General features: G+C 44.7%; 1 protein-coding gene across 2 annotated transcripts in view; it reads right to left on the bottom strand.

The window, feature by feature from the left end:
• Positions 1–1,673: 1,673 nt before the first annotated feature.
• The window catches only part of Gbf1 (golgi brefeldin A resistant guanine nucleotide exchange factor 1), a 129,294-nt gene continuing 120,226 nt past the window's right edge, over positions 1,674–10,741 (bottom strand). For both annotated transcript variants that reach the window (XM_055629951.1, XM_055629952.1), the window contains exons 14-29: positions 9,282–9,476; positions 8,885–9,074; positions 8,527–8,667; positions 8,142–8,230; positions 6,846–7,048; positions 6,203–6,326; positions 5,812–5,937; positions 5,468–5,550; positions 4,335–4,571; positions 3,988–4,081; positions 3,488–3,664; positions 2,807–2,871; positions 2,596–2,719; positions 2,336–2,407; positions 2,122–2,216; positions 1,674–1,880 (exon numbers count right to left, since the gene is read on the bottom strand). In XM_055629951.1, coding sequence (XP_055485926.1) covers positions 1,709–1,880; positions 2,122–2,216; positions 2,336–2,407; positions 2,596–2,719; positions 2,807–2,871; positions 3,488–3,664; positions 3,988–4,081; positions 4,335–4,571; positions 5,468–5,550; positions 5,812–5,937; positions 6,203–6,326; positions 6,846–7,048; positions 8,142–8,230; positions 8,527–8,667; positions 8,885–9,074; positions 9,282–9,476 — 2,187 coding nt within the window. In that variant the 3' untranslated portion in view covers positions 1,674–1,708. The remainder of the gene's footprint in view (positions 1,881–2,121; positions 2,217–2,335; positions 2,408–2,595; positions 2,720–2,806; positions 2,872–3,487; positions 3,665–3,987; positions 4,082–4,334; positions 4,572–5,467; positions 5,551–5,811; positions 5,938–6,202; positions 6,327–6,845; positions 7,049–8,141; positions 8,231–8,526; positions 8,668–8,884; positions 9,075–9,281; positions 9,477–10,741) is intronic.

Here is a 10,741-nt window from a genome sequence, read left to right as displayed (position 1 = left end):
TATATATGGTATTTTGCCTCTATGTATTGACTGTATGTCTGTCTGTGCACCAATGCAGTATTCACGAAGGCCAGAAGAGGGCATCAGATGCCTGGAACTGGGAGTTCCTCAGGGTTGTTAGCTACTGCATGGGTGCTGAAGGTCCAATCAAGAGTCCACTGGTAGAGGAGTCAAGTGCTCTTAACCTTGGAGACATCTCTCTAAGCCCCAGTCCTACATTGTGACTACCATGAAGTTTAACATTGGCTAGAGTGGCAGAGTATGGGGTGCACAGCTGTAATCCCAGTTTAGGGAGGCGGAGGCAGGAAGATTATGAGGCTATCTTGAGGTCTAATGACCCTCAGTCAAAATAACCAGTCAGGCCAGGGCTACATAGTGAGACTGTTTCAAAAACAACAACAAAAACTCAGGCTGGCGAGATGGCTAAGCGAATAAAGGCCCTTGCTCCCAAGCCTCACAGTGAGTTCAAATCCTAGGATTGCACATTGTCTTCTGCCTTCCACATGTGCACCTGTGGCACATGCATGTGCCACATCTACTTACTCATCAACACAAAGAAATAAAACTATAACACAACAACAGACGAGGTAGAATATTATTCCCATTTCATTCTTTGTCAAAATGTTTGGCTATTGTAGGGCCTGTGCCTTTTATTCTAAATTTTAGAATAAGCGGCTTTATGTCTACCAAAATCTTTGCTGGGATATTTATAGAAAGCTGCATTACATTTATATATGATTGAAGGAAGAATTGATATCTTAATTGTGTTGACTCTTCTAATCCATGGTATGGCCTCTTGATTTAGGGATCTAAGTTACAAAATTATATTTTGTAATTTATTTTAAAACAGGGTCTCTCTATGTAGCCCTAGCTGGTCTGGAATTCAGAGATCTGCCTGCTTTTGCTTCCTGAGTGGTGGAATTAAAGGCACTTGCCATTTAATCCCATTTTCTAGTTTTTTTTTTTTTTTTAAGGGGGGGGCGGGGGATTCTGTGTATAGCTCTGGCTATCCTTGACTTACTTTATAGACTAGGCTGGCCTCCGACTCACTTGCCTCTGCCTCTGAGTGCTGGGATTGAAGATATGTGCCACCACCTGGCACAGAATTGCTTTTTTTTTTTTCTTTTGGTTTTTTTGAGGTAAGGTTTCTTTGTATAGCCTTGGCTATCCTGGACTCACTCTATAGACTAGGCTGGCCTTAAACTCAGAGAGATCCACCTGCCTCTGCCTCCTGAGTGCTGGGATTAAAGGCGTGTGCTACCACCACCTGGCTTAGAATTGCTCTTTTTGAAGATAGAGTCTCATTATTCAATTCTAACTAGCCTCAAATTCACAAGAGGTGGCTGTCTCTGCCTCCTTAGTGCTAGACTAATATACCACCACCACTCAGTCTCCTTCTTTTATGTGCTGTGCTTACATGTATATGTATGCATCATATGCATGCCTGGAACCTGCAAGCCAGGTTTGCAAGCCTATTCTGCAAGCCAGAATAGGGCATCAGATCTCCTGGAACTAGAGTATGGATAGCTGAAGCCACCATGTGGGTGTTAATTTCTTTTTTTTTTTAATTTAATTTAATTTTTTTCTTATCAGTTAGTGGGTGTTAATTTTAACCTCCATATATTTATACTACCATTTAGAAATATGGCTTCGGCCATATCCATAGCTGATACTGTGGCCTTAGTCCCTTGCATACTTGCCCACCCTCTTACATGCACTTGCTTACCTGGCCACTAATCTCTTCTCTCCGGAGCAGCCGAATGGCTAGGCGTAACAGCCCTACCACTGCTCGCTCCACAAGGAAGCAGAAATCTTGTGCCTGAACACACAGATGATACAGATGATCTCGAATGGTCTGCCATACACAGCCCACACGGTCCCTAAAAATCATAAAGGGAAAGAACAGTCTCAACTGGACAGGCCACTTGGTAGTAAGTCTCCCAGGCCTTTCATAGTTCACTGGTGTTATACCCTAAGCAGCTAAGCTCAAGCTCCCTCTACTGCCCATAGCTTCACTTGTTTCTTGCCCCGAGAGGCCACTCAGGAAGATGGCTTTCAGCCTTTCAGCACATGCTCAGTATGGGATCTGCCTAAAGCCTGCCCTCACCTGCCCTCTCCTACCTGTTCTCTAACACGATCCTTAGCAGCATCTCCAGACAGAAAGCAGCATCTTCTTCATCATATGTCTCTTCATCTGGTGTCACCGAGACCAGAGCCTAGAGGGCAGCAGCAAGGAAAGTAGGAATGGAAGAGAAGCCAGCCACTATCTCTGTCCCAACAGAAATTGAGGGCCACACCACTACCCTGTTGCCTTTTTCAGACCTCTATCTTATACCTTCATGAGTTCCTGCAGTGATTCCAGCTGGAGGAACTTGCTTTCTGTGATCATTTTTTCTGGGTCACATTGCTAGAGTGGACACAAGAAAGAGGGGATCTATAACAAAGGCTATAGGGAAGAGAATTTCCAAAGACCAGGGAGAGAGCGCAGAACTGTCCCTTCACAACTCTCTAGAAGGAAGCCTTCAGCTCAGACAATCACATCTCTCTAGAAGGAAGGAGCTGAGGACTTCTCATGAGAGATTGACAGGTAGTCACCTTAATACAGTCCAAGGCCATTCTCTTGGCCTCTTGGTTCTCTGTAGATGGGCCCCGAACGCTAGACTGCTCAGGACCACTCAGTGTCAGCCAGCTCACGAAGCTAAGTACTGTTGACTCCCCTCTGTAAGAAAAGGACACATGTCCTGGTGAGCACCAACATTCTGACTACCTTCTCTCCCAAAGTCCTTAGCCACTGGTCTGCCCTTACCGGTTTGACGGTGTTTCCTCCCGCTGTAGAGAGATCTTGCCATTGGGATCCACAAAATCTTCTACCTGGAAAAAGTAGAGCAAGAGTAACTTATGTCTAGGGGTCTGGAAGATGGCTCAGAGGTTACGAGCCCTTGTTACAATTGCAGAGCTGGGTTAAGTTCCCAGGGCCCACATGGTGATTACAGTCATCTATAACTCCAGTTCCAGGGACTCTGATGCCCACCTCTGGCCTCCATTGGAACTGGGTATGCATGTGGTACACATACAAATAAATCTAAAAAATAATTAAAAGAAATTATCTGGGCATGGTGAAACATGCCTGGAATCTCAGCACGGAGGAGGCTGAGACAGGAGCTACATAGCAAGTTCAACGCCAACCTCATCAACTTAGTAAAACCTTGTCTCAAAAAGTAAAAAATCATTTCTTTCTGTATATCATTTGCATTCCTGAGCTTCCTGGCCCAAGCAAAGTTCTCTGAATTTCTTCCTGCACACAGCCCATATACTACTGTGCTCCTCTAAGAGGTGGCTTCTCCTAGCCTTCCTTTACAGCTTCTCTCTGTAGTATTATATTTGAGGTGCTCTTAGTGAGCATGCATCAGAGCTAGTGCTATTCTATCCACAGCATAGAAGGCTAGGTCTTTGCCTTGTCAATGCTGAACGTTCTGTCAAGAATTACCTCCACCATAGCCTTGGGTAAAAGTTGGGCTCGGAAGAGCTGCAGCATAGCCTCCATGATATTCTTCCAGCCCTCCCGAAGGATGTCACCATGACGATGGGCCAAATGGAATACTGTCTTGGCTGCAATATGGGCTTTAGGGTTGCTCCCAAATACACTGGGCAGGTTCTCAATAGACTGGAAAAGAGGATGTAGAGAGACTTAGGGTTGGTTCATGTCTGGAAAGAAGAGTCTTTCATGTCTGCCTATGGTTCCCTGAGTCTTTCTGTTGGATTTGCTTCAAATCCAACATTCAAATATTGGTGGGAAAAGTCAACCCAATGAAGGTCTTTCCTATGTTAATCCCATCCCATCATAGATGTGACACTATTCTCATTCCAGAACTTGCAAGATAGTAATGACCTAAGCTTGTTCAAGAGGGCAGATATGGTGGATGCAGCCTCCATGACTGAGGCTCTCTCTCCTTTGGGACTCTAAGCACAGTTCCTGCTCCAACTCACCTCACTACTTAGTGCTGTGAATTTGCACAGAGAGATGATGAGATTGTCAAACACATCGCTGAGGCCATAGTGGGCGGAGATCATGGCACATTTCCTGTAATGTCACCCCATCACAGAAACAGTCACTACAAGGCCACTCAGTCCTCCCAAGTTCCTAAGCAGCCTTCCATTGGTTCTTGCCCAGTGGGTCACAGAAAGAAAGCTTTAACTCCAGATTTCCCAGGCTCCAGCCTCCCTCCACAAAATCAGGAGAAATACCATTCTGAGGAAAGTAAATTGGGTATCAAAGAGGCATATTAACATAGTGAGCTGGAAAGATATGAAGACCAAGACCAAAGCTGGGCTACCTGAAGCCTGAGATGGCTTTCTGGATGATGGTCTCCTCAAGGCTTTTATCAAAGACATAAGAGAGAGCAGCAATAGTGGGGCCCCAGGTCATAGTGAAGAGGTCAAGATCATAGCTGCCAGGAGGTACACGAAGGAATATGCCCTCAGGGGTAGCACCTCGATGAAGCAGCACACTCCACACATAGTTCTCACGAACCAGGCCTGTCTGCTCCTCCGGCATCACAATTTCCTCATTCCTGTTAGAAGGGAAGGGAAGAACTAGTTGCACTCCTGTGAACTCACTGCTTCCAAACTAAGAAAAGGGGTTTCACCTATATAGGCTTCTTGCATTTATATGAGGTCATCACAATTACAAGCTAAGTGACCTGTTTCTACCCTAGCACTGGGACCAGGCAGAGCCCGAATGCATTCATAATCTCAAAGTCCCATCTTGAACCTTCAGATCTGTACTGAGATTTCACATTTTTTTTCTGGGTGGGGGCATAAACTTCCATTTTTCCTGACTTATTATAAGGAAGTAAGCCAAGGGTGGCAGTATGGTACATGTCTATAATTCTAGCTGAGGCACAGAGATCAGGAGTTCAAGGTCAGACTCAGATACATTTCAAGTCGAGGCAATCCTGAGTTCTATGACCTGTCTCAAGATAATAACAAAACAACTAAGTATCCTGACTCAAGCCTTACCCTCTCTAGTGCTGACCTTAATTTCTCTACCAACCAGAGAATGCATTTTGTTAGCTCTCCAGGAAGCCAGGTAATTTGGGTTCAGAAAACAGGATCTTGATACCTCATTTAAGAGGAATAATTTGGACTGGAGATGTAGCTCTGGATATTCTTAGCCTGTGTAAGGTCCTGGGATTCAATCCCTAACACATATTTAACCAAACACTTATTTAAACACATAACACAAGAGGACAATTTGTATGGAGTCTAAGCTTGGAATACTGGAGTCCCATTATTGTTCAGTCTTCTTTAAACAAGAAATGAGCTGTCACAGAGGAGGCTGCACAGCTAAGTCTGAAAGCTAAATCCAGGGCACATTGTATTACAGTCTGATGTGACTCTAAAGCAGGAAAAGGAAGCAATGCATTTCTCCGTAACAGATACTACACTACTCTCCACGTATACTCACTTGATGGCATGGTACATGTCCTCCAGGATGTCTTGCTCAAAGTCCTTGCCTCCATTCACACCTTTTAGGTTTTTTCGAAACTCCTAGAGATAGGCCAGTATGTTTTCCCTGTGTCAGTGCTGTATACCACCCAAGGAACTCCTTAAGCCTGTGATAAATAGGACTTTGGAAACAATGAAGTGAAAGAACCGATTCTCCATCCCAGTCCCTCTTCTGAATTGGTCAGCCCTCCCTGATTCCCTTGACAGCATTCCATCCCTGATACACACTGAAAACTTCCTTATCTTTCCTGCTACTTTCAAAGCTGTGTTGGATCTTCTGTCTTGGTTGGAACCCAAGCTTACCTCCAGGGTCATCGGTGCGTTCTGTTTTCGAACATTGTGGTTATGCTGGTCAGTGTTAAGCATTATGACAGCATAGGCCAGGGCAAAGCAGGCATCACTATTGGCAAATGGGGAGCCATTACAACTCTAAAAAAAGCAAAGATTCCATCTGTGTCAATATCCTTTTCAAGCCAATTAAACCCTCACTACTACCAACCCACTGTCAGTAGTGGTATAAGGGGGGGACATCACCCAGAAAATGGCCGACTCCTTAAGCTGCTCCATGGAAAGCCCACTGGCGTGGCTCTCAAACCTTCTCAAGAGGTAACAGCTGAGGTTTTTAGTTGAGGGAACAAAGAAGCCCTCAAACTGATCAGGTATCCTTGACTCAGTTTCTGACACCAAGACTTACTCTCCAGTGCTCGGTGAATGCCTCCAGCAACCTGTGAATAACTGGTGCTTCCCCGGGCAAACGGAAGGCTTCCAGGTAGAGTCGGAGAGCTTCATCAAGCCGCAAACCCTGAAAGCTGAAGGTGCTACAGAGAAAGGAAACAGAATGAAGAGGTTGGAGGTATGGGAGCTGCACAGGTTAGGCTGTTAGTCACAGTCCTCATAACTTTTTCTTAGTGAAACAGAAGAGGTTGATGGCTCTGGAGGGGTACATCGGGGTCATTCCTAACAAAATCCCTAACCTCAGTACTTACCACCTTAGCAAACTCTTGTCCAGACACCTCACCCCTCAGAACCCTGCTCTAGCCTATCTGCACTGTGTTCTACTGGAACATAGAGGAGAGGGGCTCCTAAAGCCTGAGGCCCTTTCAGATCCAACAGAAATATATCATAGGAAGAGGCAAGACTATTATGTGAGCTGGTCATCAGCAGGAACTGGCAGAGGAAAGAATGCCTTCTCCCCTCAGACATTTCCTTTTTCCTTTCTTCTTTCCCCTGAACTGCCCCCATATGCTTTCTTTTTAGTGAAACTCATGCATGCTAAAGGAACATATAATCATCACTGAGTGATATCCTAATCCTCATGCTGCTTATTTCTTCCTCACCTCACAAAACTCTCCAACAGGTCCATGTTTTTGCGGTCACTCACAAACTCTCCAATCATTTTCTTGTCTAACCGAGGGTTTTCTCGGAGCCACTGAGCTACCTCTGTGTTATCCATTGGGATGGTGAGGAGGCCTTTCTCCTGCAGAAACTGGATCCCTTTCTTTGGTTTTTGGTTGAACTGCTCTGTGCCAGTGATCAGCAGCTAGAAGACAAAGACTAGAGGTATCAGACATTGCTGTGCCCTTAAGTCAGACAAGGCTGGCCACATTCTATTATAGCCTATAGCTGTTCACTCAATGAGCTCTTTGGACATGGTTCTAATTGATTCCATAGCTAAGGATGGGTTGTACTGGCCTTAGTCTTTCCCATCTTCCCACCTCACTGGCCGTGTTTGGCTTCTCACTCCTCTGCTACAAGTGCAAAGGGCAACCTCCACTCCTCTAATGAGAGCACAGAGATGGAGGGGAAGCAGATGAGTGAGTTTTTCTCTTCAGCTTTATAGCCACCTCTGGCATCTGCAGCAGCCAGCATCATGTCATGGCTAGGTTGAGATGCTTTCCCTTTTCAGATTGCGTTGCTTTTAAGGTCCTGGGTTTGAAGAACAAGGCTGACTAACTGATCTCTTTGCTTCCTGTATATTTAGTCACAGACCTGAAATCAAATGCTTGTATCTGACAATAATAAGAAGAAAGCATTAACTACAAGTTTTTATGTTAGGAAAACCAAAATTATCCCACCCCTAATCAAGAAACTATTTACAACTGCTTCTGGGATAGCTGCTGCTTCTGGGAAAGGGGGAAAAAAGACAAAAGGAAAAAAAAAGTAAGGGGGGTAATAAATGAGTTTTCTTGCCTTTCCAATTGAAGAAAAAAAAAAAACCACAATATAACAATATAAACAAGCAATTATTCAGACTTTACTAAAGTACCAAAATAAATGTTAATTCCCTTTATTACCAATCACCATGCTGGCCCCAGAGATGATCAATAACGTTTGCTGACCCAAGTGACAGCAGCTTCCAGAGCTCTGTCACCACCATAGGAGATCTGCTGTTGGCTGGAGTAGCTCTGCTCGGGGCCAACAACAGCACACCTTGAACGTGAGGAAAGGCCTTTCAAGGAGAGGTCGAACTTGTGCAGTCCCAGAAAACCTACAGACTAGCCTTGGAAGCAGTATAAAGAGCTGCTACAAGCACCCCATCCTCATCCTCTGAGACAGAAACCAGTTCTACAAAGGACATCCATACAAGGGTGGACAGTTGCTGAACACATTGGGGAGTGTATGTATGCATGTACCTTTTTTTTGTTTTTAATTTCAATTAGTTCCCGTGGATCTGGCAGAAGACAGGAAAATCGAGGCGGCTTTCTGGTGAACTTTTTGTCAACTAGGATGGAAGGAGGAGGAAAAACCCATAAGACCTTTGCAAGGTTACTGATGCTCTCCCCAGGAAAAAAGAGCAATCTCATAAATTTTCTTGTTCTTAGCCTCCTACCTACTGGAATCCTACCTCCTAGGGCTCTAATTGTTTTCTTTCCTTTCTATGGGGTTTAAAACAAGGTGAAGTGCCAGGTCTCTTTCAGATATGGCCTCAGACCACTCTGTTTCCCCAAACCTCCTGCTTTTCCTTCTCTCTAAGACCTCTAGTTGAAGGGTTGAGAGTCCTGGACACTGCATACCCACCCCCAGCGTCACCAGCTTCCTCCAGATCATTGCATCCTGGCTTTCCATGTTCTGCTGACAACCATCCTCCACTTGGAAAATGAAGGCCTATGGCATCTGGGGCCATGCCTGTGGCTTTCCCATCACTGGCTGCTCTCTCAGCTGGTAACAGGAAAAGATATGAAGACTTATGGGTGGGAAGTCAAGCAGTATTATAGAAGAGACTGAGTCAAGCCAAAAAGAGCTGCACGTTCTTATGCAGGGCAGCAGCCTTTGTAAGACAAATTCAACACAAAGAAAGAGGAGCAAGGGAAGAGAGAAGAAAAAGGAAAGAAGAGGAAAAAAAGGAGAGAAAAGAACAATAAGAGATGCATCTCACTACTGGTAGTTTCTCGGGTGCTATCCACTGCCTCATAGCCTGGTCTGGCTGCTTCTTTCTTCTCTTGCTGGGTGAGGGTGTTGAGGACTTTGGCCTGACAGTGAGCCTCAGTGCTATCAATAACTGTTAAGAGGGCATCAAGGGACAGTAGGTGTGTTGTATAAAGCTGACCAGACACAGGAAAGGCATTCTGGAAAGTAAACAGATCCATTAGACTTGAGGTTAGAATATACTTCACCTGATTATTAAAAAAAAAACCCAAAAACTCATGACTTCTCCACTGCCCTTACAAATGGCTTTTCTCCTTCCTGTTCCCCTGAAGTGTCCCCCTCTTTCACTGTGACCATATGGGAGATTTCCTTGACAGGTCCTAGAGGCCAGTGATAGTGCTCAGCACCTTGGACAGCAGCTTGGTGAGGTCTTCAAAGAGGTTGGAGCAGTAGTAGTCACAGTCGTAGTTGATGTAGAGCTCAGTGACGAAGCTGGGGATGCGCCAGAGCTGCACCACAGCCTCCAGCGCCATCTCCTTCATCTCATAAGGCATCTTGGGGTTTTCAACAGTGATGATCTCCATGAGCTTTTTGATGTACATCTGTCAGCAACAACCCAGCAATATAGATTGGTGGGAAAAAGATAGGAAGAGTAAATTGGATAGGAACAACACTAAACAGGTGGCAAAAGCCCACTCAGGAGGCATGCATTGAGAGACACCAAAAGATCCTCTTTCCTGTTTGTCTCCAGTAAAGCTCTTATTTCTATTGCCAGTCACAAAGAAGTTGTCTATTGTCATTTTTTTTAATGTCCTGTCTATAGAGCCTATCCCAATCTTATTTAGACTTTCTTTTGGTAATTTAGCAGCAATGTTGGTTTTGACTTATTAAGAACTCCTAGGGAGAAAAGCTGTAACACTCAACGCCGAGGTCATCTGCTGGTCCTCATATTTGAATTTTCATCCCACCCCTGGGCAGTTTTGCTCTGTAGCCCAGGCTGGCTGTCAACTACAGCCATCCTTTTACCTCAGCCTCCTAAGTGCTTGAATTATATGGAATGAACTGCCATGCCAACCTATGGGTTCTCCTACATTATAGACAATCAGTTTTGTCTGGGGTCCTCTTACCTCTTCTACTATGGAGGCTAGGCCCTGACACAAAGTATGGAGGCCAAAAATACTCTCTGCAGGAAGCTTATAAAATCTCTCTAGAAATAGGCTACCCATTGCTGGGACCCCCCCCCCAAGAGCCCTATTCCCAATCCCCCCTCCACTCCTCATTGTGGTATCCCAGCTTCCAACCTGGGCAGAATGCCCCCTGCTTGACCAGAGGCCATGCCAGCCACGAGATGTCCAGCCCACACTCAGCCCCCTGCTCAACCACAGGCCACTCTGGCCAGAAGACCTAAGAGGAAACCAAGGAACAAAACACTCATCCATAAACATAAACACAACATAAACATCTCAAAAATCATAAGCAACCAAAAAGGTTTAATAAAAATCTATTTTCTCTCATTCCTAATCTCACTAACAATTATCCCAATTCTACTCCTAATTTAATCTATCGAGTAATTTCAACAATAACAAGAACTCCCAAAGACAAACTCAGAAATCAGCACCTAGGATCTATAACCACTCCAAACCCAGATGCCAAGACACCAGTGTAAGAACACAATCAACAACAGCCAAGGCAATATGTTACCACCAGAACCCAGATATCCTACTACAGCAACATAGCTAAAGCACAAGAAACAGATCTTAAAATCAACTTTATGAAGATGATAAGGATCCTTAATAAGAAAGTGAGTAAGCCCCTCACAGAAATCGAGTAAAAGACAAAAAAAAAAAAAAAAAAAAAAAAAAAAAAA

This window comes from Psammomys obesus, unplaced genomic scaffold (genome assembly GCF_907164565.1).
Source record: "Psammomys obesus unplaced genomic scaffold, mPsaObe1.curated_primary_1811, whole genome shotgun sequence".
In the NCBI taxonomy this organism is placed as follows: Eukaryota; Metazoa; Chordata; class Mammalia; order Rodentia; family Muridae; genus Psammomys; species Psammomys obesus.
The sequence above is the reverse complement of the archived record's forward strand: the minus strand, read 5'-3'. Positions and strand labels throughout refer to the sequence as shown.